Genomic DNA, 24,363 nt, shown 5'->3' with positions numbered 1-24,363 from the left:
GCGCGTCGCAGCGAGCACGCGCAGGGCGACGAGCAGGTCCGAGTCGGAGGAGAGGGAGGAGCGGCCAAGCGAGTACGGGGAGGTCAGGTTGCCGGCCTCGAGGATGCGGACCTTGAGCGGCGCGAGCGGGTCGTCGGCAGGCGGGCGTAGCTCGAGCTGGAGCTGCTCGTGCGCCTAGCCGGTGACCCGCGGACTGTCGAGTCTCTCGCCCAACTCCGAGCTGGGCGCGGGAGGCTCTTGCGCCGTCGTCGGGAGGGCGAAGCCGTGTGTGTTGAGGAGCTGCGCGTTGGAGCGAGGGCCGTAGTCGAGCAGCACCTGGTAATAAAAATAATTAAATGAATTAAAGCAGCGAGGGCCGTAGTCGAGCAGCACCTGGTAATACAATTAATTAAATACATTAAATAATTAAATGAATTAAAGGAGCGAGGGCCGTAGTCGAGCAGCACCTCGGGGAGGCGATCTCGTGACATCTCGGGGCATCTCGGGGCAGCTATGCTCAATCTCGGGTCGTCTCGGGTCGTCTCTGGTCATCTCGGCTCAATCTCGGCTCGATCTCGCTCATCTCGGAGCTGAAGAAGGAGGATATGCACCTCCTCGCCCGCAGACACCTCCCTCGTCGCCACCAGAGTCAAGGCCTCGTCCGACAGAGGCAGCGACTCGTAAGACTCGCCCCCTGCCCCCGCCGCCCCCGCCGCCGAGTGCCAGTGCCGCGGCGAGTCGCCCCGCGCGTGCAGCTCCATCTTCGCGGCGGGTGGCGTGGACCGGCCCAGCTCCAGCCCCTGCTCCGACCCCTGCTCCGCCTCGCCCGCTCCCTCAACGTGCGAGGCGTGGTTGAGGAGGTCTGCGACTGGCGCGAGGACTCGCCAGCTCCCCTCGACCGCGCCGAGCATGAAGGAGCGAGACCAGACCGCGGACAGCGCCCACGTCCAGCGCGAAAGGCTGCCCTCGAAGTCCAGCGGCTCACTCCACGCACCAAAGATCCTCGCGTACTCGGCCCTCGACCAGCGCCGCAGCGCCTCAGCTCTCAGCCTGGCGGGCGAGGCCTGCAGCTGCAGCAGCTCTGGCTCGGACCAGGTGAGAGGCAGGTCGAACGAGGCGGGTAGCGCGCGGATCCACGGCGCAAGCTCTGGCGGCGGCACATCCACTGCACGCATCAAGAAGGCGGCCATCGCGACGTTGTCGTCGACCGCCGGGCCAGTGGCTTCAGCCCGCAGCAGCAGCGGACCCACACCCGGGTCTGCCCGTGCCCGGGCCGCCGTCACGCACAGCGGAGCAGGCGATCGCACCAGCAGTGCGCCCGCGGGTATGTCGGCGGCAGCAACCACACCAACTCCCGTCTCGGTGCTGTCCGAGAGCCGCAGCGAGCGGCTCAGCAAGCCCTGCTCATGCGCCCACGCTTCGATGGCCTCGACCGGCGGCAGCTCGTCTGCAGGGCAAGGTGCGAGCAGGCTGGCAAGCGCGAGGAGCCGTACGTGGAGCAGTGGCGGCATTTGCTGCGGCCACGTGGATAAAGAATTCCTGTCGCGTAGGGACCGGCACGAGGCGAGGGCTCGCCCTGACGGGCGAAGGAAGGGACCCTGGGACCGGAGTCGGGCGGGCGCACATGAGGCGTGTCCGTGTACGTGCGTGGAGTACAGTGTTGTGTGTCCGTTAGCTCCGAGTAGAGGGGGCGTTCTGCAGTTAAGGGGAAACCCGGTACACGGAACTAACCCTCGGAGACCCGTGTTTACCTTAAGGCCCTTGCCCTGCGAATGCGCACCCCCCCTAGCTAGGGGTCAGGGCTCTCTAGCCCGTAGCCCGATCCCGATCATCCGGCCCGCTGGGTGCGCTTCTAAGCTCCCCGGCCCTGGATGTGAGGCTGCCGACTGCACTCCAAGTGCTCCAAGTACTGCGAAAAAGCTCAAAAGACGAGACTCCCTTGGGTTGTCTGTTTTCTTTCTTTCTTTCTTTCAAAAGACGAGAGTGGGACGGCCGCGAGGTGGCATGAAGGTTGCAGCGAGAATCGGCGAGAGACTGCGAAAAGAGATAGGAAGAGGCAGACTCCCTAGGGTGGGCGACGGCTAGCGCATCACACTCCTCTCCTTAAAATCCCTGTGTGGTGGCGGCGTGCCGTCCTCCCATCCCTCCCTTGGGTTGTCTGTTTTCTTTCTTTCTTTTTCAAAAGATACACACAACAGGCAAAGCGCGGACGAAGGCTTCTAATAGAAGCCGTCTTCCAGAAGCCGTCGTCGGAAAAAGAATTCCCGCGCGCGTGCGACGCACACAATACACCAAATCACAGCGAGCGAGTTCTTTACCAAGTTGCAACCCTTGTTCCGCACTCGGCTGTGAACGCTGCTGTTTGCCGCCGGTTGAGCAGCACCCCCCCACCCCGTCCCCATCCAGGTTGTTGGTTGCTGCCCCAGGTCCCGCACTATGTAGGTGCACTGCTTCAGCAGCGTGCACCTACCTCGATCGACGATCCTGGTCGCTGGTGTCGGTTGCGCAACCTTTTTGCCGACCTCCGAGCCCAGATAGCGCGCCGTGTCTGATCCTCGTCGGCATCTGCTTCCGGGCCTGGCGGCCCGCCACAAGGACTTAGGTGAGAAGTGCCCGCCGAAACATCGGAACGACGCTGCTCCGCTCGACTTGGTTGGTTGCTGGCAGCACCCCAGCACCGGGGGGTCCTGAGAGCTGTTGGTTGGTGCTCTGTTCACAGCACAGTGCGGAACAAGGGTTGCAACCTGGTAAAGAACTCGCTCGCAGGACTCAGCCACCCAAGTCGACCCGTCGGGGTCGAAACACCACTACGACGCGCTCGACTCAGGCCTCCACGTGGGCGGCCTACTGCGGGGCCACAGAGTCTGCCCTGTTGACAAGCTCGCGCGCCAGTCTCGCGGCGGTGGCAAAACGGTCGTCGTCCTTCCCCACGCAGTCGCGGCGGCAAGCGTCGAGCCCAGCGCGGACTCGCGCGAGGGTCTGAGGGCGCATCTTTGCAAGCAGCCCCAGAACTCGCTCCAGCACAGACGAGTAAGTAGTAAGAGCCTGCGAGCCCTGCGAGGAGCACCGACAGAGCCGCGCCGAGGCTATCGACGTGCTCCTCGGCGATTGAGGCGGGCATTTTTGTGATGACAGCGGCAACCGACGCGAAGGTGCCTGTCGCCTGCAGGCCGGCCTCGATGATTGACTTGTTGCGAGCAGCCCACGAAGGTGCTGGGTTTGCATGGACGACCACCAGCCAGGCAGCCCATGCGCGTTTTGTCGGCTTTTTGTTGACAACCTCTTTGAGCAGCGTCAGCAGCTTCTCGTCATCGAGGAGCGGGCGCAGCACAGAGAAGTGAAACGACCCCAGCCGGGTGAGGGAAGAGAGGTCGGCATGCTGGAGCAGGCCTGGCGCTTCCCTCTTCTCGCGCTCCATCCGCGAGAGCAGCTCCAGAGTCAGCTTCTCTCTCTCGGCGAGCTCGAAGCCGAGGGCTGCCGCCCGCGCCGGCGCGGCGCGTCGAACGGCCTGCTGGAAGTGCCGGTTATACGGCAGCGGCCATGTCCTTGGGCGGGAGGTAGGACAGAACATGCTCCAGCGCGTCAAGCTCCAACATGACCGCGCCGCCTAGGACGGCGTCGTCGGCGGGGCGCGCAGCCGCAATCTTCTGACGCGCGGCTGCCGCCCGGCGGAACGAATGTTCCAAAGACGACATCGTATAGCCCACCTGGGCCACCCGCTCCGCCATGGAAGCGTCGAGCGCGCCCGCGCCAAGGGCTTGACATTGGCGGCGGCAGCCTCGAGAGCCGCGATCCGAACGCGCATGCCAGCGTTAGTGCGAGCCATTCAGGAGGATTCTTGGATTGTGGTTTTACACTGAAAGAAACCCGCAGGCCCACGTGTAGCACACACACGAGCGTCAGCGCGCCGGCCGATGCCGACCGTGGAGAGACCGAGATACACCAACCGTAGGACGACGGTTCACGGGCCTCTCGCGCCGGCGTCACGAGCGCCCATATCTGTGCTCCGATCCGCGGAGCTCCTGCTCCCACGCCTCCGCAGGGGTTGGCGGCTCGCCCGCTGCTTCGTCGGCCACGCTGCCTCCAGCGATGTGCAAGCACGCAGCCGAGATCAGAGCGACGCTGTAGTGGAAGCGGAGCCGGCCAGAGGCGTGGGCGTCGTCGGCGGAGAACCGCGCCGCCAAGACAGCGTGCAGCGTGCCCCACACCACCAGCACCAGGGCCACCTGGCGGCGTGTGGATTTCGGAGCTCGAGCGCCCACTAGCAGCAGCAGCGCGCCAGTCAGGCCGACGGCACTCGACGCGCGTTCGGGCGGCGGCAGCGGCGGCGGAGGGGGAGGCGGCTTGGCTCGACGCGCGAGCCAGAGCGGCAGCGCGAGCCGCGGCGCGACCTGTGCCTCTGGCTGCGGAATTCGCGCGCCATCGGCAGCCGCCAGGCTGACAGTACACAGGAAGACGCCGAGAACGAGCAGCCAGATCCGCAGCAAGTCAACGTGCGGAGGTGCCGACGAGCTGATCTTGGGCGCGGGTGGAGTGGTGTGGCTGAGCGGTGCAGCGGCGGAGGCGACCTCGAGACGGAGTGTGACGTGCGGCATATCGTTCTGCCCGGTTGCGTGTGGGGTGACGCTTGGTCTGAGAAAAAGAATTTTGTGCGCTCACCTGTTCAAATGCGGTGTATCGGCGTGCCGCCTCAGTGGCTCAGAGGACAGAGCTCAGTATGAGACATGTGCGTCAATGAGAGTACGGTTCGGTCTCGGCTCTCGCCGCAATCTCCGTATCTCCCATCACACCTCGTGCGGTGCGCGGCGGTGGGGCTGCGTGTCCGCTCGCTCACGCTGAGTGTTTTGTTTCGAGAGTTTTGGCTCGTCCTAGATTTTCATACTAATCAGATCAACCAGCCCCGCAGGCGGGTCGTACTCGCCGCAATCGGCTCCTCCCACCAGCATGTTCACGTCATTCTTCAGCCCCGCACTCGCTATGCGAGCTGGGACGGCATCCGTTCCCCGGTATAGCCGCTTGGCAAGAGGGTCCGTGTACTGCCCAATAGTCTCGAGGATCTGCGAGTGGCTGTAGCGGTAGAGGGGGTCCGTGCGCCACGCCTCACCCTTCTTGATGTACCTAGGTGCGTCACACATCGACTCAGAGCGGAGAGCGAGCTATGCCCCCGTCCTCGTGCTTTGTTTACTTGCTAAACCAGTTCATCTGCATCATCAGGTCGTAAGCAAAATTCCGCTCGAGGAGCGAAGCCTGCAGACCCTGCACAGACAGCACGTGCACCGCCCAAGCAGCATCGAGCGCGGAGTGGAACCCGCGATTCGAGCCGAGCCCTTGCGGCCAGAACGGCTCGAGCAGCGAATCGCCCACGGGAAATACGGGAACCAGCGAGGTGAGGCCTCTCTTGATTTCCACGCGCTCCTTGAAGGCGCGCTGGGCCTCCTCCAGCGCCGCAATGTCCGCACGCGCCTGGTGCAGTCGCTCGAGCTTGGCCAGACGCGTGCGCTCGGTGAGCCGACTCCTGCCGTCGTCGTCGGTCGCCTCCTGCAGCTCCATCGCGGTCGCGCGCAGCTCCGGCAGGGCTCGCTCAAAATAGGCCGCCTCTGCGATTCCAAGCTCATCGTGCGCCTCGATGTCGAGACTCGAAACCTGAGGAGGGGTGGGGCGATGCTCTTCGCGAAGCGGCGGAGGCAATTGCACCTCCACCTCCTAAGTCAACTAGAGCCTCCGCACGGCGGGTGATTGCAGGCACACACACCTGTCCCTGCTGAGAGCCGCCGGTGCAGACGCCGAGGACCTTGTAGCCGCATAGCGCCTTGGCGCGCGAGCTAAAGTCAAAGAGCTTCACGGGGTGGAAGTCGCAAAAGGAGCTCTCGGCAGGGAGGCCAAAGATAGTGGCGACGGTGCGGGCCGCGCCGAGCAGCTTCTCCTCGTCCACGTTGCTCCTCTCGAGCAGGCGCTCGCGTGGTAGGTCGGCCCGGAGCGCGCCCAGACCCAGCAGCGACGCCTTGGTGATCGTGACGACGATGTAGTGCGTCTCACCCTTGAGGTACTCGATGAATTCAAAGTCGACGCCCGCCTTCTTTAGATCGTCAACGATCCTCTTGTGCTCGCCGTCATCGTTGGGTCGCACGACGCGATCCCGCAGCTGTCTCTCTGCAGCGTCCTTCGCGTCGTAGTTCATATTGATGATCAGTCCGATGGCCTGGGAGAAGACGTTGACGGCCTTGTCGATGCCCAGCCGGTTGCAGCTGTTGCTCCACTCGCCTTCTGCAATGAGCAGCGCGTCAAAGGGCAGGAATACCAGGCCGCCTGGCAACGTCACGTCAGCCGAGAGGGCGAATGTCGCGTCCAACGAGTTGCGTTGTGTCATGTTGCACCTAGATGCGGGGTTCATCTCCCTGGTTCCAACTGCAAACACCGAGATGCGGAATATATCTCCCTGGTTCCAACTGCAAGCTCCTAGATGCGGAATACATCTCCCTGGTTCCAACTGCAAGCTCCTAGATGCGGATACACACCCCTTCGTCAAACTACTACAAGCACCTTCCCTCGTGCTTTTCCCGCTCGTACGCGCCCAACTTGCACTGCTTGAAGCCGACGGCGCCTGCGGCGTGCGCCGCGGCAGGGATTCCGGCAGGCTTTCCCAATGCTCGCCACTTCCCGCTCGACGTCGCAGGTGCCTGGACAGCAACCAGCTCGGCGCCATATGAGAAGGATACGCCCATGAGGAGGGCGTTCTTTAGCAGCGTGAGCTGAATGGAGCGGGTGCCCATATGGATAATGTCGGCCTTGTCGTTGAAGGTAGGAAAGTAGGCCTTGGCTCCTAAACTGAGGAGGTCGTTCGCGGTTTGCTTCCACAGCATCAGGATATTGACTCGCGAGAAGTCCACACGTTTCTCGAGCACCGTGACGCGGTGTCCGCACATCGCGAGCTCGACCGCCCCCCGCAGGCCGCAGGGCCCAGCGCCAGAGACCACGACATCGAGTGGGTTCTCGGCGCACGGGCGACGAGCGTTGCTCTCGAGTAGCAGATTGATGAGCTGTTTTGAGCGGTAGGGAATGCTGCTCGCAGAGAGCGCCTTGTGCAGTGCAGCGAAGTCGGCAGAGCCAACACCGCACTCCTTGGTAAGGTGATCGTGGGAACTTATGGCGTCCTGCACGGTGTTAGCAGAGACGAACGCGTCCCACGCTGTGCGAAGCGACATGCTGGGGGAGGACCGGCCACCGACGTCCGTTCACCGCCGCCGAAATGCTTGCTCGGCCCGAGTTTTTACGCACGTCTGTACATTCCCGGAGGAGGACTGCTGACGGGGTTTGCGATGAGGAGCGATCCGAACGTGGTATTCGGGTGATCAGATCACTACCGCCGAAACGCAAGAGCACTGCGACGCATCGCCATCGGGCTCCTCCTAGCATCCATCCACCTACCTCGCGGGCCGACGTTCTGGCCCAGCGAGGCTGCTGCGGAGCACTCGCGGGCCGATTTCTGGCCCAGCGAGGCCGCGGCGGGATTTTTAACCTTGGTAGGTGATCTGTATTGGTAGGCCCGCAGGCGCATTTTGTATACCGAGGCGGTGCCTTTGCGCTTTGGTAGGTGGACAAAAGTATGCGTTTTTCGGCCTCGCCTCCCTAACATTGCAAGTAGCCGGCCAAAAAAGTGCTCTTACCGCCAATATTAATTAGGGAGGGGGGGGCGGTCGGGTGTCAGACCTAGCGCTAGGGCCTAGGCGTGCGAGGCTGACGTATTTTGGACAATCAACCTACCAGGGTTAATATAGCAATCCTTTGAGATGCGGCACCTTTGAGAGACAGCCCGCATCAACGGAGGGGCGTGACGCGTGAGAGTCAGCACATACGAGTAGCATGACCGAGCCCCTCTGGTGTCTCTCATTCACCAACATATGACATATGTGAATGCTAAATGCTAAAACATTCACTGCCTGAGTGAGGCGAGACCGCAGCCAGGAGAGGCCACAGAGCAGGAGCAGAACATGACCCGTACTTATCCCCGGTATCCATCATGAACACCTGTAATCAGGTCATCAGCCTCCGGCGCGCCCCCCCCGCTAAGCCCTCTGGTGCGGACGATTTTTTGCGGTATCTTGATGCATCGCTCCAATATCTGACCGTATCTCCCCGTATCTCCTTGCATCTGCTCGCATCTGCCCGTATCTCCCGCATCGCGTCTGCCCGTATCTGCCCGTATCTCGTATCTCCTGGTGTATCTCCCGGTATCTCCCGGTATCTCCCGGTATCCCGCCATATCCCGCCATATCCCGCCATATCCCGCCATATCCCGCCATATCCTGCCATATCCCGCCTTAACCCGCCGCGGATACCGCGAAAAAAATCGTCCACACCCCAGGGAGATCCGCTACAATCTCGTCGAGGTAAAAAACCTCCTGGATATCGAGTACTGCGCGACTGGCGCGCGCGGCGCGACTGAGCTCCTCTCTCGCAGTATCTCGTTCGTTTGTGTTTAAAACCTTCGTATCACTCAACATACGCTCAAACCGGACGAGACCGACCTGTACTTGAGCCGCAACCGCTATGCGATCACCGGTCACGCGGGCGCGGCCGTTGCCGGGGCGTCGGTCGGCTCCTCGTTAAGCTCGGGGCGGGAGGGCATGCACTTCGGCGCAGCGGGCAGGATGTTAGAGAAGGCCTTGGACAGCTTCTGGACCAGCGTCGGCTTCTCCTCCTCCTCGGGAGCGACCGCGGGCGCCTCCTCAACCGCCGCCTCGGGCGCAGCCTCAGGAGCGGCCTCGGCCGCGGGCTCCGGCACCGCCTCGGGCCGCACCGCCGCCGCCGGACTCGACTCCTCAGGCGCCTCGACAGCCTCCTCCGCCGCCTCCACCGGCGGCGCGGCTTCAGACGTCTCGACCGCCTCGGTCTCCTCGACAGCAGGCTCAGACTTTTGGCCAGAGAGATAGCCGACAAGCTTGTCCACAAGGGAGGCCGACTTGGTCGGCTCGGGCGGCGGCACATCCTGAATTGCCGCGGCAGGTGCCTCCTCAGCGATCGGCTCCTCAGCCACCGCCGCGGGCTCCTCAGCCACCGCCACCTCCGCCTCGGGCTTTGCGTAATCAGAGGGCGCCGCGTCGGCGGGCGTCTCGGTGGGAGCGATGTCGGGCGTGGCGTCGACGATGGTGGCGTCTACGGGAGTGTCGATCTGCTCCGGCTTCACCGGCTCGGTGATGGTGTCGTTGACCGACTTGGAGCTGCAGGCGCCCATGGTTTCGCTTGATGGAAGGCTGCTTGACTTCCTTGGCGACGTGCGAGTTGACGTGCGTCCTTGCAAGTTTGCGCTCATGTGGGACACTCACATCCCTGCCTGTGGGAAGACCCCAGCCCCGCGGTCTCACTCACGACACCCCGCCCGACCGACACACGGTCCGTGACCTTGATCCTTGTGACGCCTATCAAAACACAAACTACGGGAATGTACGTAAGAGCCACATACACTGACAAAAAACTGTGACTTTGCTTCGTGCGATTTCGGGCCCGGGGTAGTGCTTTTAAAGAAAGAAAGAAAGAAAACATGGGCGTCGCGGTCTTTTTTAGGGAGCTCCAGCTCGCCACTCCTGCCACCCCGCTCCGCTTCTCCGAGTAGCAAGACGTCCACCAAGAATGCACCCTCTCGCGACGGAGATCACCGCCGGCATAACGGCCGGCGCAGCAAAGACGCTGGCGTTCTACCCTCTGGACACACTCGTCACACGCCGAGAGGTGGGGCGGCCGCTCCTTGTGCCTCGCGAGACGCTTGAGGGAGCGAGGCCGGCGGCGATCCGCGACGTCTACGCTGGGAGTGTGCTGGCAACCCTTGGTATGCTGCCGTACGCGTTGCTCTTTCACACCGCCTTCTACCTGTGCGAGGCTGCTCTCGCGCGGTTCGCTATCTCTGCGGCGCTGGTCAAGGCGCGCCCAGAAAGATCTCACCCGCCTCCCGCCCACCCCCTCTGCCTGTCTGGCGGCTCGCTCTTCGCCGGTGCGCACGGCAGTGATGAGCCGCGCACAATGCTAATCTTCTCTCCGACCGAGGCTCCTCGCCTCGTCCTGGGGAGTGCTGCGCTGGGGTTCTGAGCCGTGCCACCCGAACGCCTTCCTCCCACCGGCCACAAAGGAGACACTGCACCTCCACACCAGCAGAGTCGGGAGGCACCCCGCTGCGTGCTTCTAACTCGTACGTCACACCCCGCCGCCTCGACCGCCCAGGTGTGTGCTGGCACGTGCGGCGCGGTGGCGGCGGCGGCGGCCGGCGGGCGTAGATGCGGATGTTCCTGTAGTGTCCACCCTAGCGCTCGAGGCAGCACGTGGGCTGTCTTCCCTCGTACTGACGCGCTGGTCCGTCGTGCTCCCGTGAGAGCACACTGCACCGAGCAGCGAGCGTGCTCACACCTCTCGCCCCCCCCCGGGGTACCACCACTGCAGGGCGGGGATGAACACGAGTTAGGGCATGGGTGGTGACGAGGAGGAGGAGACTCAACACCTCGCACCCCCGTGCCGCAGGTCGGCGTGCCCTTCGAGGGCCTCAAGCACCGCGTCCAGCTGCAGGCCCCTCCACACGCGGTGATAGCACCGCGCCCAGCTGCTGGCCCCTCCACACTGACCCGCGCTGCTGCAGGTGCGAGGCTACACCACGCCTCGCCTCGCCCTCGCGTCGACGCTGAGGCGCCGAGATACGCCGAGAGGAGCACGATAGGAGGTGCTTGCGCCGCGAAGGTTCCGAGAAGGTTCAGGGACGCTGCCGGTGCGGTAGGCTCGAGGGCGTCGCCGGCCTGTACCGCGGCTTCGGCTCCACGCTCGCTCGCAACGTGCCGTACAACGCGCTCCACTTCGGCCTCTACGCGCTCGCCGCCTCCGCGCTGCGCCCGGCTAGACTGCCAGCGACAGAGGCGCTCTCGGGCGCGCGGCTCCAGAGCCGCTCCCGGCGCGGGCGTGAACAGCGTCTGTTCACACCCCGCCTCCCGCGAGCAGGCGCCGCGGCCGGCGCGCTCACCGCGCTGCTCACGACGCCGCTCGACCTCGTCAACACGCGGCTGCAGACGCAGCGCATCTTCACCGCCTCGGGCGCTGCGGCGAACCTCTCTGGCGTGGTCGACGCGATCAGCAGGGTGGCGGCGGAGGAGGGAGGGCCGACGGCTCTCATGCGCGGCGCCGGCTTGCGGGCGGCGCAGTACGCGCCCTCCGGCCTCCTCTTCTTTTGCGTGTACGAAGCCGTCAAGCGGCGCGCTGCGAGCGGCGGCTTATGACATTATGGGAACAAAAATGCGGGTGCACGCGGCAGAAAAAACGAGAGGCGGATTTTAAGAACCAGACGAGATCCCGGGGCGCGGGGGCTCATATACATATTTCGCGTTGTTCCACTGCCGCCGCAGTGCCACTGGAAGCCTCTTCCACCTTCCCGTTTCCACATGTAATTTCCCCTGGATTTCGACCCACGCCGCGAGGTAACCTGGAGCGGGTTAGCGCTCTCTCAAGAGCGTTCATCGCTGCCTTCGCCTGCTCGCCTCTCGCGCCCCAGCAGAGTCCTGTCCTGGCAGGCGTAGAAGAAGTCTCCCGTCAGCAGCTCGGCCCACGTGGCCGGCTCGAGGATGGGCATGGCCCGCAGCGAGTCGTACGCCTCTGGCGCGATCTGGCGCAGCCTCGGCAGGAGGTACATCGGCATCTCGGGAAAGTCGTGGTGCTCGACATGGTAATTCTCGAAGCCGAGGTACGCGTCCAGCGCTGCGCCCGCAGCGTTCCGCGGCGTGTAGAAGGAGACGGTCGGCTGCGGGAGCGGGAGCGGCGGCGCCTCCATGGCCTCCGCAGCCTGCCGATGCTCGCCCCCGCCGCCCTCGCCGCCCCCGCCACCTCCACCGCCCTCGCCGCGCTGCTGCTGCTGCTGCTGCTGCTGCGGCTGCGGCTGCTGCTGCTGCTGCTGCTGCTGCTGCTGCTGCGGCGGCGGCGGCGGCGGCGGCGGCGGCGGCGGCGGCCTGCACACGTGCGGGCACGTCCACACCCAGTTCGGGTTGAGCGGCGAGAGCCACACAGCGGACGAGCCGAGGTAGAAGGCGAGCGGCGCGGCCGAGTGCGCCAGGGAGCAGTAGGCGGCGACGCAGATGTAGCAGGCGAGCTGCGCACCCGCCTGCAGGGCGAGGCTGCGCCGCAGCGCCGCGCTGGCGCCCTCGCCGTCGTCCGCGCGCAGCGCCGCCGCCACGTAGCCCGCAAAGGCGAGCGGTGCGGCGGCGTGCACGAGCAGGTTGAGGAGCTGGTGCTCGCCCTCGCCCTGCCGTGGTAGCTCGGCTCCGCTGCGGTCGAGGACGAGTCTGTACTTGCGCGCCGGAGGCGAGAAGAGCCTCGTGGCGATGCCCAGGTCGCCGTCCGTCTGACGGCCGCGCCTCGCCCGCTCGCGCGCCTCGAGGAGCGGCAGCGAGCCGAGCCGCGTGTGGTGAGAGTGGTGCAGCAGCCAGTAGCTCGGGACGACCTGGAAGACGTGCCCGACGTTGACGCCTGCGAGCAGCGCGTTGAAGCGCGCGGTGCCAAACGGGCCGGCGAGCCGGCGCCAGCGCCCGTGCGAGATGGCATGTCCGCAATAGATTGCCCAATTCGCTCGGAGGCTGCCCACACCAAAGGCGTTCAGGCAAAGCTCGAGCGGCGGCATGTCGGGCGAGTGGAGGAGCACCGACCCGTACCAAGGCAGCAGCAGGAGGCCCAGCGCAGAGACCCACTCGTCCCTCTCGGAAGCCAGCTCACGCACCTCCGGGTGCGCGGCGAGGATCTGGGACCGTCGGCGACGATGCCATTCGGCGGCCGAGAATTTTGCGGTGGTGCCAGCACCAACACCGACGAGGCTAGCCTGTGTCATGCTCGCCTCAGCCTTCGCCATCGGCGGCCGCATCCGTCACCCGCGCGATGCCACTACCTGGTATCGCGAGAAAAAAAGGAAAAATCGCTTCGACTGACAAAAATCTTTGGCTTGAGTTGTCTTTTACCTAGGAAAAAGAAAGGGCCTCCTTCTCGTCTTTTCAGTCTCACATTTTGGGTTTTGGCGGTACCGGTACGCGGTAGTCTCCGCACGCCGCTCTCCGTTGCGCGGCGGCGGTCAAGCTCAATGCTTTTACGGCGGTTCAAAGTCCGAAAATTTAAATGCACAGAAGTGTGACAGACGTGGTGAGCGACGACTGTTGACTGCTGATGAGGACACAGCACACAGACCGCTGCCATCTCTCGTGTCCTGGGTATGGAAACGAGGCACTGCGTTGCAAAGGCACTTCGCGAGACTTCGTCCCTAGTCCTACGAGTCCACACAGCTCGCACGGAGCTCCCTTTCTTTTTGTCGCCACGCCAACCGTAAGCAGCGGTGGCGGGAAAAGCCGACCGAGCATTGACCGGTGACCAGAGCCCTGCGCGCCGGCGAGCCCTGATCAGAGGGCCAGGGCTCGCTCCTCGCGCGAGGAGCGGTTTGACTCGCGCGCACGCGACAGGCGCGCGCTGTATAGGTCGGCCGGATCGGTCGGGTCATACGGGCCGGTGAGAGAGTCAGCCGGCAGGTCGTCCGACATCGGGAGGGGCGCCATGCCCTGCGACTCGTGAGTGCTGAGGAGGGCGGCGCTCAGCCTTTCGCCGCGCTGCTGGCTAAGCCCCCCGGCTCGGAGACGCTCCAGAAGCTGCTTGGCTGCTGCCGCTGTGCGGTTGCCAAGCGGCCGCCGGACCGCCTCTGCTGCCCGGAGCTCAGCAGAGACCTGGGCTTGCGCCTCGGCGATGGCCTCGGCGTCAAACTCCTCCGACATTCGGCGTGCGATCTCGGCATCTTGAGAGCACTCGGCGTCCGCCCCCTCCCCTAGGAGCGCGTCAACAGTCCGCTCGACCGAGCCCTCGTGGAAGTCGAGCAGCTGCCGGAGCACGTCCCTCTCGATTTCGGGGAACATGGATGCGAGGACGTCGTCGCCGCTCTCGGCATGGTTGTTCTCCGGAAACATGTCAGCCGGATTCTCCGCGAAAATGTCCATCGTGGTCAGTTGCAAAGCAGAGCGCGCCCCCAAACTTTAGCGGCGGACTGCCCGCCCTTGCCGGAGATCGCTTTTACGTCCCGTGCGTGCCTTCTTCCTTGTTGGTCGAACCATTTTTAACATGTAAAGAAAAAGAGAAGCGGTGTCGCCGGCGGACTCCTCCGATCCGACCACACCCCTCTCCTTAAAATCCCTGTGCGGTGCACGGCGGGCGGAGAACACACGGGCACTAGACCAGGGAGGAAGGACTGGGAGAGTGTGAATGGAGGGACACGTGTGTTTTGGCCAGCACAAGCTTTTCCGGCAAACAAAAAGGAAAACAGAGGGCCCCCAGCACTTTGCGTTTCCGGAAATTTCCAGGGAAAACAGAGGGTGTTTGGTGCTCCATTCTGGAAACTCGCGAGTTTCCCTGAGTCTGAGAGCTGGTCTGGGGCAAAATCTGAGGCAAAATTGAGGAAATCGGCACGATACCCAGGCGGTCGCAGGGTATTTTCCAGGTATGCCCGGGTTTTTCCAGGTATACCCGCAAAATACCCGGTATTTTGCCGATTTGGCTTATTTTGGGCCCAAACCAGCCTCAGACTCGGCTCAGAAGAGCCCGGAAAATTTGATGGTTTCCCCGGGGAAATAGAGAGGAAAAGAGAGGATGTGACCAAGCGCTGGTAGCGTGGTTTTACCTCACACCCATGGTCTCACAGTGTGCCGGCAGTCGCCGAGGCCCGAGCAGTGTCGCTCACACAAGCCGCAGCACAAGTGACTGAGGGCCAGTGAGGGCGAGCCCATCGCTGTCACAGCTGTGGCAGCCGCACAATAGGCTGTGTCAACTGTGCAGAGTGTGTGAGCAGCCGAGGAGCTGCTCTCCAGGCTTCAGGCGCAAAGAGCTGCATGCCACCGAAAGCGCTGTCGAGGTTCGCCGAGCGCGGCGCAGGTTGGAGGAAGCCGTCACCGACGAGCGCGTTGGACTTTTCACTCCGGACAAAGACGGGGACACAGCGGACGGTGCGGGGTGTGTCCCCGTCATAGCGGCGAGGCGCGGGACCGTCTGTGGCGAAGTGGGTCGCGTCCTCCGATTTCCTCAACTCACGGTCCCTCCCTCTAGTAACGTGTGTTCAGACGGGGCGTGCGTGGAATCGGCGCTGGGTCAGAGCCAACGTCAACAGCTTCCAGCTCTCGGCCGAGTCGCCCGCCGCAAGTATGAGTGACGCGATTGAGGCACAGATGGCCTGGACCTCAGCCGCATCGACTGGGTGGGGAGTCGTAAGAACGTTGTGCAGTGCATCGTCAAATGAGACGGGTGGTGGCGGGCCCTGAATCACGGCGACGGATGCGTCGACCGCCTCCTCGGTCCTGGAAGACATCGAGGTCGAGAGGCGGCCCGTCCTTGCCTTTGCCTTTGCGGCCCGCTCTTGCCTCCCTTGCCCCCCTTACCTTTGCCGAACATGTCAACAGCCCTGTCTGGGTTAATTCTTTTGCGGTATCTTGATGTATCTCTCCATATCTGACCGTATCCCGCCATATCCCGCCATATCCCGCCATATCCCGCTATATCCCGCCATATCCCGCCATATCCGTTATCCCGCCGTATCCCGCCGTATCCTGCCCGCCTCACGCCTCTCCGCGCTCCGGCCGCGCAGAGAGCGCGAGCAAAAAAGAAACTTCTCTTCGCCTTCTTGTCCTCAATCATGGGAATCGAGCGCTTAGCCGCACGGCAGATCACGGCCGGTCGAGGCGCGAAGTTTCGCGCCCGTCGCGTCCGATTTGCGGTCTCACGCTTCACGGACGTTGTCGTGAACACATCGTGGGCGCTCCGTATCTCATCATATCCACGTGTATCTCCTGGTATCTCCCGGTATCTCCCGGTATCCCGCCATATCCCGCCATATCCCGCCGCGGATACCGCGAAAAGAATCGTCCAGACCAGGGATGTCAACGCGATGACTTCCACCACAATGCTCAATGGCACATTTCACACACGATTCCCGACCCACACGTGGAAATAAATAAACAAAGAACAGACGAAAGCCAAATTCCAAATCGCAAACATAGAAACCCAAACACAGAATAAATAAATCGGACACCTCTACTAGGAGATGGGTAAAAAGGAACAGGTCCCTGCCCGTCGTGCGATCTTTGTGTAGGGTTCTTTGTGGGTGGTCGGCGAGACGGCGACTAGACCCACGTGGTCAGGACTTCTCGTTAGCGTCTAAATCCCCGTACGGCTTTAAATACCGGGGGCGCCATAGCCCATACAGGATGTGAGAGAATGGCGAACAACGGTCAACCTACGCCCGTGATATATACGACGGGGCGTCACGTGTGACTTTGTGAGGCCCCAGTGGGCGTCCGAGGGGGGGGGGGTCCTGAAGGGCTACATAACGTACAAGTTTGTTAGAGCCGTTACCGCACTTTACCTTTAGCTCAATCACATTAAAGGTTCCACATTTTAAAGTTCCAGTGTGCATATTAACGACAAGTGAGCGCGGGACTAGCAACTCTTTTATACAGTGGGTTGCGGGCATTAACCCCTAAACGGCTACCGAAAAACGGGGTGCCCGGAAGGGCGATATCACGGCGGCCTAACTGTGCCTCCGTGCGCTCGCCACATACCCCCTGCTGCCCGAGGGTCGTGTTAGCACTTTATTGGGCACATACAGAGGCGGTGGGAAGCCACCACGTTCCCTTTAAATTTTCCGCCACAGAGCTCCGGAGCGCGCTCTGCAGACTGCACGAGCTCCTCCTGGAGGACGCGGTTTCGTCTTTCGATCCCAGACGGTCGTCGCACGTCGGCGCCCCAGTGAGGTCCGCCGTCATAGGTGTAGCACGCTACTAGACACACTGCCTCCAAGTTGAGCGGTGGAAAATTGTGACGAAGCCACGCACCGAAGCGCCGGCGTCCCTGTGGCAATCTGCCACCGACAGCAACACACGCCTTTGATCACCGGCTGCTTGCGCTCCGCATACTCTCCAGAAGCTGTTGGTTGTGTGGCTGGTGCTACTTCTATCAGCCTTCCTCATGCACAATGTTGCCGTTGAGCTACGAGGCTGCAACCCGTCGTCATTTGAGTTTGCTGCCAGCCACACACAGCGCGTCCCTGCTGCACGAATGGTTGGACAGGTGTGAACAACACCTCGTGGGGGCGGCACCGCAGGCGTCCATTGAGGGGTCCAGGTGATAGCCCTGGGCGGGCAATCCATACGCCTAGTTGGACTTCAGATCGCCCGATCGCGTCCCGGTGAACTGACGTCGGATTTGTGACGCCGCCGCACCGCGCCGCGGCCAGGGGCCCGGAGGCTGAGGATGGCCGTGGCGGACCGAGACGAGCTCTGGGAGGTAAAGTGTCAGCGTATATATTGTAGAGGCTGACCATGTGCACAATATCTCTCAGTCTAGCTAAGCCAGGGGAGGCTATTCTGGGCGTCCACACGGCTTGCACAGGTGACCCTCGCGACAAAGCGAGCGCGTCCGGCAGAGCGACTGAAGAATCGAAGACAGAGTCACAAATCCCGCTTGTTGTGCATGTTTTGAGGTCGGACAGTGCTGCTGTCTTCTCCACGCAGCAGCCGACGCCACCAGGCCTCGGTAGCTGAGCAGCAGGAGCCTCCTCGCTGCTGGCAGAGTTGCGCCTCTGTTTGCCGCCGCTAAGAGATCGCTGTTGCGGGAATCCAGGGAATCTAAAGGAATCTAGAATCTGTGGGTCCGAGATTCGATCTGGGACCTGAGCCGCTCGGGACCAGCTGCACATGACCCGGGGCCACTGCCATGTCGCAGACGACTGCTGGATCGGCCGTCGCTCCGACCAGCCGTCCTGCAAAGGAATAAAATAACAATGAGTTCCTTTACATATGTAAAGGAACGCCGTTTAGGGGTTAAGAAAACGTCGCATTAAGAAACCCTACCAAGAGATTTCCGCAAAAATCTAAGAAACCACGGCGCCGCAGGCGCGGCCCCGAGAAAAGGCCAGCCAGACACGAGTCTCGAGTGTGAACGGGAGCGGCCCCAGCTCAAAATTTCTCTTCGCCTGCGGCGCGCGCACTTGTCACTTTCCAAGTCTACGGTGTTCTGAGTGGAGTGGAGATGGAGGCGTGTGTGCGTCTTCCCGTCATCCAGAGAGCCGACTCGGCGGCAGACTCTCTGGCATCGCCCTCGCGGACCCCGCAGCTAGCAGCTACCTCTTACCTAAAATCCTTAGGGGGCCGGCTCTGGCCTGAGTGCCGGCCGGAGCTAAGAAACCACGGCGTGGGGTGGGTGAGGGCTGTGGAAAGGCTTAGAAACGGCGGCGTGCCGCCAAATTCTGTTTTCTTAATGCCCGCAACCCACTGTATATTACCCAAAAGCTAGGCCCACAACGCCCTCTATGTTGGGTCAAGGCAACTCTTTGAATGAAGACTCTACTGCTAACTGCCGCTCTCCTCTCGCGCGAGCAGCTCGCGAAGCCGGAGAAGCACCATGCGTAGCCTGTCTGTGGTGCTCTCCGTGTCGAGTAAAGGCTGTAGGTCCAGCCCTGGTTCCTTGAGCACAATCCAAATCGAGTAGCTCAGCCGCTGCGCACGCCGACGCAACGGGTAGTGGCGATGCGCTGGGATGAACGGCGCGGGGTCATTCTGGTAGCTGAGCGTGGTCTGCGAGCGGCGCCTGGTGGCGGCCTTGCGCAAGTCAGCGGCAACGGTATCGAGCATAAAGTCGTCTGGCCAGCCGCTCTCGGGAGGCGGAGGCAGCAAACCGAGCAGCTGCTTTGGCGCGGGTGCTCCGGTGCCGCCGATCAGCGTGGCCCGGTTGGCAGCAAACCGCCGGAGGAAGCCGTCCAGCTCGAGCCACACCTGGAGTTCCAGGTCTTGCAGCGCGCGCTCGCTCTCGGCCTCGGCCTGCATTGCGTCATCCGAGACTTCGAGCATAGCTTCGCACGCCTCAAACGCACGCCGCACCGCCGCAGAGCGGGCATGACTCATCGTGAACGCCGCGCCGCCGCCCAACTCTGCGTGCGATGAGCTTGGCTCTCCCTCCTGCATGCCATCTAAGGCGGCGGCCGCCTCAAGAGCTGCCGAGAGCGCGAGCGGCGCGCCGCGGACTGCCAGCTCCGCGGCGGAGGTATCGAAAGGACAGAAGGCGGGATACATTCCCGACGAGATTGCCAGCTGGATCGGATACGTCGTTTCGTGCTCGTACGCTCGCCAGCTCCGCTCCTCTGCGAGAGCCAACGCCATCTGCAACCGCTTTCGTGCAGACAGTCCTAGCAAGTCGAGGGCGGCTTCGCCCAGAAATTGGCTCCGGTTCCAGTCTATGCGTCTGGCCTCACACGAGAGCAGCGTCTCTGCATCTGGCAGCCACTGCACGTCCGCCCGCGCATACGGCACCGACTGGGTCTCTCGCAGCACGGCAGCGCGTCCGATGCCCTGAGCGAGTAGCTCGAGCCTTCCGTCCTTGCACCGTTCGACGTCCACTACGTGCATGAGTGTTCCGATCAACGAAGCCTTTGGCCCATGGGCGCCGCCGTACTCCTTCGGCAGCGCATACTCCTCGTTGCCGAGATTCTCGATGCTCGGCTCCGGAAGCTGAGCGTGCAGATACAGCCACGGCGGCTCTGTTGAGAGCAGCGTCTCAAACATGAGGGTGTACTGTGGACGGTGGACGTTCAACATCGTCTGCTGATGAGGTAAGAAGATCATCGACCATCGTGCGATCGGGAGATCAGGAATCAGCCCAGGCTGGGCCGCCACTTCATCATCGCTCGCCGGCGTTCCCGCATAGAACAGACGCCGGATCGCGTCCACACGTTGCGGATCGAGCTGCAGCGTGACTGGTCGGCTTCGCTGGCGGCAGCATGAGGAGGGTGTACGAAGCGAGAGCGCGCCTGTGAGTGCTGTGAGTGCGAATGAGACGAGCATGCTCACCGTGAGTGCTGTTGAACTTATGCCGCATGTCCATGGGACTTGCAGAATCCCCAGGCCACCCCTCGCACCTCAACCTTCCTCAGCGCGAGCGGACGTATTTTCTTCTAAATAACAAGGCTGTGAATGGCGACGCGCGAAAACATCAACAACGCTGCTCGCAACATGCGTGTCGCGCACTCATTCATGACCGGTCTCAATGAATGTCCCACCCTAGCTAGGTCCCACCCCCCCTGGACTCAACGAGGGGCACGTCAGACATGTGTGAGATCGGCGGGGACCTGTAGCTTAGGACCTGCAGTCCCAGCGCGATGTCCACTAGAAGTCAACGTGCCTAGCCCCCAGCGCCCTCACAAAGACGAGGCAGGCTGGGCAGGGCTCGGCGGCACACGGCAAGGCTCTCACACGGCGGGCGGACGGATGCTTGCGTCACAACTGACTGACTGGGCCGAGCCACAAATCTGGTTTCGGCGGCACCCTCGACCAAACCTTGCTCAAAAGGTTTCTTGGGTGCAAGAGCGCGGCCACAAGTCACAGGGCCCGCTCGTCTTTGCGACCGGTAAAACCAAAGGCTGGCGTGGGTCAAAGAGCACAAACAAGGGACAGTACTACGACGCGCTCCATGCGTAAATAAATGAAAAAACGGACACCTCTACTGTGAGATGGGTAAAAGGAAACAGGTCCTCACCCGTGCGATCTTTGTGCAGGGTTCTTTGTGGCTGTCGTGAATTCGCGGGCGACTTGCGACTTGCGTATATCCTCCGGAGTGCGAGTGTGTGGCAGAGTGGGCAGCTGGGCAGTGGGCACAAGAGTGTGGGCATTACATCTATTCACTATTGGTCTTGCCCGCTCCTCCCCCCCCGGCCCCCCATTTTTCAGAAGCGTCTTCTGGTTCTCTTTTGGAGCACTTCGACTTTTACGAAATATAGGCAATAGGGCACTCGCGCGGGCCGCGACCTCCCGGTACAGTCTGTAGTGTTCGTGCGTATGTTGTATGTACTCGCGATACTTACGGCTTTACGTGAGCGGACCCCGCGCTAAGTGCAAAGTGGCACCCTCCGCGCGCGCGCCGGCGCCGCCCTCGCGGCCCCACAGGACGAGGTTGTCCCGCAGCCGCTGCATGATGAGCGTCGAGTCGCGGTACGACGCCGCGTCGAGGCTCGCCGCACAGTCAAGCTCGGCGATCGCGTCGTCGATGGCCTGCTTTGCGCGCTCGCATGCCTCGGTTGAGTGCTGCGGCACCTCGTACAGGAAGACGGCGTAGTTGAGCGCGAGCCCGAGGCGGACCGGGTGGGTCGGCGCCAGCCCGGTCTGCGCCACCTTGGACGCCGCGCGGTAGCTCGCCTCGGCCAGCGCCGCATGCTCCTCAGCCGAGCCCGCCTCGGCCTTGTAGCGGTGGTAGTCGGCGCGCATCTTCTGGTAGAAGACCTGCGCCTCCGCGTCCTCCTGCTCCTGCTGCGTGCGCAGCCCCGGGTTCGAGGGCACGAGCCGCGAGTCGATCAGCCCGAGCACGACGCCGCTCACCTCATCGAGCTCCGCCTCGACCCGCCGGCGGTACGCCTCGGCGTGCCGCAGCCGCCGCGCCGCGCCGCGGTCGCCGGCGTGCAGCAGCTCGCGCTCGCGCTGCTCGATGCCCACGATCGTGCGCAGCGCCGACCGCCGCGCGCCCGTCACGTTCTTGAACGCGACCGCGAGCAGGTTGCGCTCGTCGATCCCGAGCGGCTCCATCTCGAGCGCGACCTCCTTCATGTGGGCGCACATCTCCTCGTACCGCTCCGCCTGCTCGGCCAGCCGGGCCATGTAGACGTTCTTCTCGACCGAGAGCATCGGGCAGACCCAGTGAGCGGTGGCTCTTGCTCACACAGCCGACGCGGGCCGCTCCAGCAGCAAGATAAACATCCGGACGGGATGAATTCCCCGTTCGGCCAAACTGGAGAGAGAACCAAACTGCGAAGAGAGAGGAAGAGGCAGACGCCCAAGGGTGGGCGACGGCTAGCACCACACTCCTCTCCTTAAAGTCCCTGTGGCACGCCTCTTTCCCTCGCTTGCCTTCTTGTTTCTTTCTTTCTTTCTTCGCCGAGCCCCCGCGGGGGCGCGGTCGACATCAGAAGGGGGTCGTATTCTCTAGAGAAGACGACTTCGACCCGACGCTCCCATCCTCTCTTGTTCGTGTGTTTTCTTTCTTTCTTTCCCGCCCAGCCCCCTCCGACGCCGCTCCGAGCTCCGTGTCGCGATGCGCTCCCCGCTCCCGTTCCCCTGTGTCCTTGATCGTCCTTTCCATCCCGTTACTCGAGTATGCAGGTGGGGATCCAGTCCTTCTCCCACCGGCTCCAGCGCAAACAAACGAAACAGCGCGCCGCCCAGGCGCCCAGCCCCTCCGTGTCGGCGCGATGCGCTCCCCGTTCCCGTTCCCCTTTGTCCCTGATCGTCCTTCCAAGATCCTGCCGTGCAGGTGGGGATCCAGCAGTCTTCTCCCACCCCCTCGTTTGGCGCGCTTTGGACCCGCTTTTCTTTTGCTGGGCTCGCGCCCTCTCTTGATATGCTGGTGTGCCTCGTCGCGGCGCTCGCGCTCGCGCCGCCGCTGGCGCGCGTTCTCCCCGCCACCCGCCGCGTGCCGCTTCCCGTCGTCGCCTCGGCGGCGGCAGGCAAGACGCTCGCCGAGCTCAAGGTCTACGAGCTCAAGGCGGTCTGCAAGGCGAAGGGGCTCAAGGTGAGCGGAAAGAAGGCGGACCTCGTCCGCCGGATCGAGCTGTCTGCGCAGGGCATCATCGACGCGCCAAGGAGAGGGCCGCGCCGCGCGTCGGCCGCTCCAGCCGCGCCGCCGGCCGCCACCGCGTCAGCCGCCACGCCATCGCCTCCGGCCGCCGCCACGCCAGCGCCGCCGGCCGCCGCGGCGCCGGCAGCATCGCAGAGGCGGCCTCTGGATCCACCCGCGGAGCTCGCGACCCGGGCCGCGCCCGTGGACGCGGACGTCCTCAGCGCCGAGGAGGGGTATGCGGCCGACCGCGCCGCCGAGCGTGTGCGGCGGCGCGGGGAGAGGCGCGCAAAGCTGCAGTCGTACGTCGACGAGGAGTACCTCAAGGTGACGGGCGAGCTGGCGTCGGCGGCGGGCGCGCCGTACGGGCTGCTCACGCAGGTGGAGGCCGTGCGCCTCCTCGACGAGGCTCCGCCCGTCGAGCTGTCGGTCGCGCTTCCCGCCGCCCGGCTGCACAGCGACGCGGCCGCCGCGCGCGGGCGGCGGCTCGGCTGGTGCTCCGGCTTCGACGCGAGCAGCGGCACCGGCACGCTCGTCGACCTCGAGGAGAAGGCGGTCTGGCGGCTCGACCTCGCCTCGCTCGCCGTCTCGAGGGGGGTGCCTCCGGCCGAGCGAGCCCTCTCTGTGGGCGAGTTTGTAGAGTACGAGCCGGCGGCCGCCGCGGAGTTCGCGGCGGGCGGGGCGCCGCCGCCGTGGGTGCAGGGCATCCTCGGCTGGCCGCTCATGTGCGAGGCGCGCGCCACCGGCGCCGAGGCGCTGCTCTCCGGCCGCCAATGACCGGCAGCGTGCCACGCGTGTATTCTAAGTTCTGGATTCGCGCACTGGGAAAAGGAAAGATCAAAGAAAGAATGACTATATTGACCGCGCAAGATAAAAGGGTGGCTAAGGGCTCTGCCCGCAAGGCGCCCGCGTCGCAGACAACGATTGTCACCGTCAGCGGGTCCTGAGTTTTTGCTGGGCGGAGGTTCGCTGATGAGGAAAGTCATTTCCACCGCCGCTGAACACCTCGAAGATCCGCGTGAACACCTCGAAGATCCGCGTCGATCATGGCGCTGGAGCCATCATGGACGCTCGTGGACTCGGCGGGCGTCGTCCACGTGGTCGCGGGCAGGTCCGCGCTGTCGCAGATGTTCGGCAAGAACACCAAACCGACCTACAACAACATGCTCGAGCTGGTCGGCGAGGGTTCGCGAGGCGTCGTTGGCTACCTTTGCAAGGACGGCTGGCGGATGCTGCGCGAGCTACCGTGGCTGCAGCACAAGGAGAGCAAGCGGATCGTGCCCGTCGTCGGCTCGGCCGCCCAGTTCCTTCAACGTGCAGCAGCCGATGCCGACATGGCGGGCTTCATCTTGAACGGCAAGGCTAGCCAACCCTTCACTCGACTGATCGCACGGCCCGGCGCCAGCGGCATGCGATGGACCGGCGCCGGCTGACCGACTGCACTTCGCGCCGCCGGCGGCTCTCCTGCTCGAGCACGGCGCCAACGTCAACTCGGTGCAGCACTCGACTCTGGGGCCTCTCGTGCCTCTCGTGCCCTTCCAGGTGCGTGCCCGCCGCCCGCCGCCCGCCCACGTGCGCGCACGCGCGCGCTCGTCCTGTGTCGCCTCGCCCCTCCTCGCTCCCCTCTGCCCCACGCCACGTTCCCCCCCCCTATTGTCCGGGAGTGCCCAAGCCGGGGGGCGTTCCCGCGTGCTCTGGGGCGCCCCGCCCCCTTGGCCCGCCGCCCCAGTTTCCCCTCCCGGCGGAACGGGCCCC

General features: G+C 63.6%; 9 protein-coding genes across 9 annotated transcripts; 2 read left to right on the top strand and 7 right to left on the bottom strand.

Moving 5' to 3' along the window:
- Positions 1-527: 527 nt before the first annotated feature.
- EMIHUDRAFT_104231 (hypothetical protein) lies at positions 528-1,490 on the bottom strand (the record flags this gene model as incomplete). Its single annotated transcript, XM_005764727.1, has 1 exon — positions 528-1,490. One exon carries the CDS (start codon positions 1,488-1,490, stop codon positions 528-530), a length of 963 nt encoding a protein of 320 aa, XP_005764784.1.
- A 2,472-nt stretch (positions 1,491-3,962) lies between these two features.
- On the bottom strand, positions 3,963-6,346 carry EMIHUDRAFT_213564 (hypothetical protein; the record flags this gene model as incomplete). The annotated part of the gene is made up of 5 exons (XM_005764726.1): positions 3,963-4,205; positions 4,371-4,547; positions 4,875-5,097; positions 5,165-5,622; positions 5,732-6,346. The coding sequence occupies 5 exons, from the start codon at positions 6,344-6,346 to the stop codon at positions 3,963-3,965; spliced, it is 1,716 nt and encodes a 571-aa protein (XP_005764783.1).
- Positions 6,347-6,509: 163 nt separating this feature from the next.
- On the bottom strand, positions 6,510-7,181 carry EMIHUDRAFT_213563 (hypothetical protein; the record flags this gene model as incomplete). The annotated part of the gene is made up of 1 exon (XM_005764725.1): positions 6,510-7,181. One exon carries the CDS (start codon positions 7,179-7,181, stop codon positions 6,510-6,512), a length of 672 nt encoding a protein of 223 aa, XP_005764782.1.
- Positions 7,182-8,539: 1,358 nt separating this feature from the next.
- On the bottom strand, positions 8,540-9,211 carry EMIHUDRAFT_213562 (hypothetical protein; the record flags this gene model as incomplete). Its single annotated transcript, XM_005764724.1, has 2 exons — positions 8,540-8,653; positions 8,879-9,211. The coding sequence occupies 2 exons, from the start codon at positions 9,209-9,211 to the stop codon at positions 8,540-8,542; spliced, it is 447 nt and encodes a 148-aa protein (XP_005764781.1).
- A 395-nt stretch (positions 9,212-9,606) lies between these two features.
- EMIHUDRAFT_213561 (hypothetical protein) lies at positions 9,607-11,228 on the top strand (the record flags this gene model as incomplete). The annotated part of the gene is made up of 3 exons (XM_005764723.1): positions 9,607-10,052; positions 10,736-10,914; positions 10,954-11,228. 3 exons carry the CDS (start codon positions 9,607-9,609, stop codon positions 11,226-11,228), a joined length of 900 nt encoding a protein of 299 aa, XP_005764780.1.
- A 224-nt stretch (positions 11,229-11,452) lies between these two features.
- EMIHUDRAFT_104227 (hypothetical protein) lies at positions 11,453-12,844 on the bottom strand (the record flags this gene model as incomplete). Its single annotated transcript, XM_005764722.1, has 1 exon — positions 11,453-12,844. The coding sequence occupies one exon, from the start codon at positions 12,842-12,844 to the stop codon at positions 11,453-11,455; it is 1,392 nt and encodes a 463-aa protein (XP_005764779.1).
- Positions 12,845-13,382: 538 nt separating this feature from the next.
- On the bottom strand, positions 13,383-13,967 carry EMIHUDRAFT_213559 (hypothetical protein; the record flags this gene model as incomplete). The annotated part of the gene is made up of 1 exon (XM_005764721.1): positions 13,383-13,967. The coding sequence occupies one exon, from the start codon at positions 13,965-13,967 to the stop codon at positions 13,383-13,385; it is 585 nt and encodes a 194-aa protein (XP_005764778.1).
- Positions 13,968-20,870: 6,903 nt separating this feature from the next.
- On the bottom strand, positions 20,871-21,680 carry EMIHUDRAFT_67107 (14-3-3 protein; the record flags this gene model as incomplete). Its single annotated transcript, XM_005764720.1, has 1 exon — positions 20,871-21,680. The coding sequence occupies one exon, from the start codon at positions 21,678-21,680 to the stop codon at positions 20,871-20,873; it is 810 nt and encodes a 269-aa protein (XP_005764777.1).
- Positions 21,681-22,392: 712 nt separating this feature from the next.
- Positions 22,393-23,385, top strand: EMIHUDRAFT_104224 (hypothetical protein; the record flags this gene model as incomplete). The annotated part of the gene is made up of 1 exon (XM_005764719.1): positions 22,393-23,385. The coding sequence occupies one exon, from the start codon at positions 22,393-22,395 to the stop codon at positions 23,383-23,385; it is 993 nt and encodes a 330-aa protein (XP_005764776.1).
- Between the last annotated feature and the right edge of the window lie 978 nt (positions 23,386-24,363).

This window comes from Emiliania huxleyi (genome assembly GCF_000372725.1).
Source record: "Emiliania huxleyi CCMP1516 unplaced genomic scaffold EMIHUscaffold_58, whole genome shotgun sequence".
In the NCBI taxonomy this organism is placed as follows: domain Eukaryota; phylum Haptophyta; order Isochrysidales; family Noelaerhabdaceae; genus Emiliania; species Emiliania huxleyi.
The sequence above is the reverse complement of the archived record's forward strand: the minus strand, read 5'-3'. Positions and strand labels throughout refer to the sequence as shown.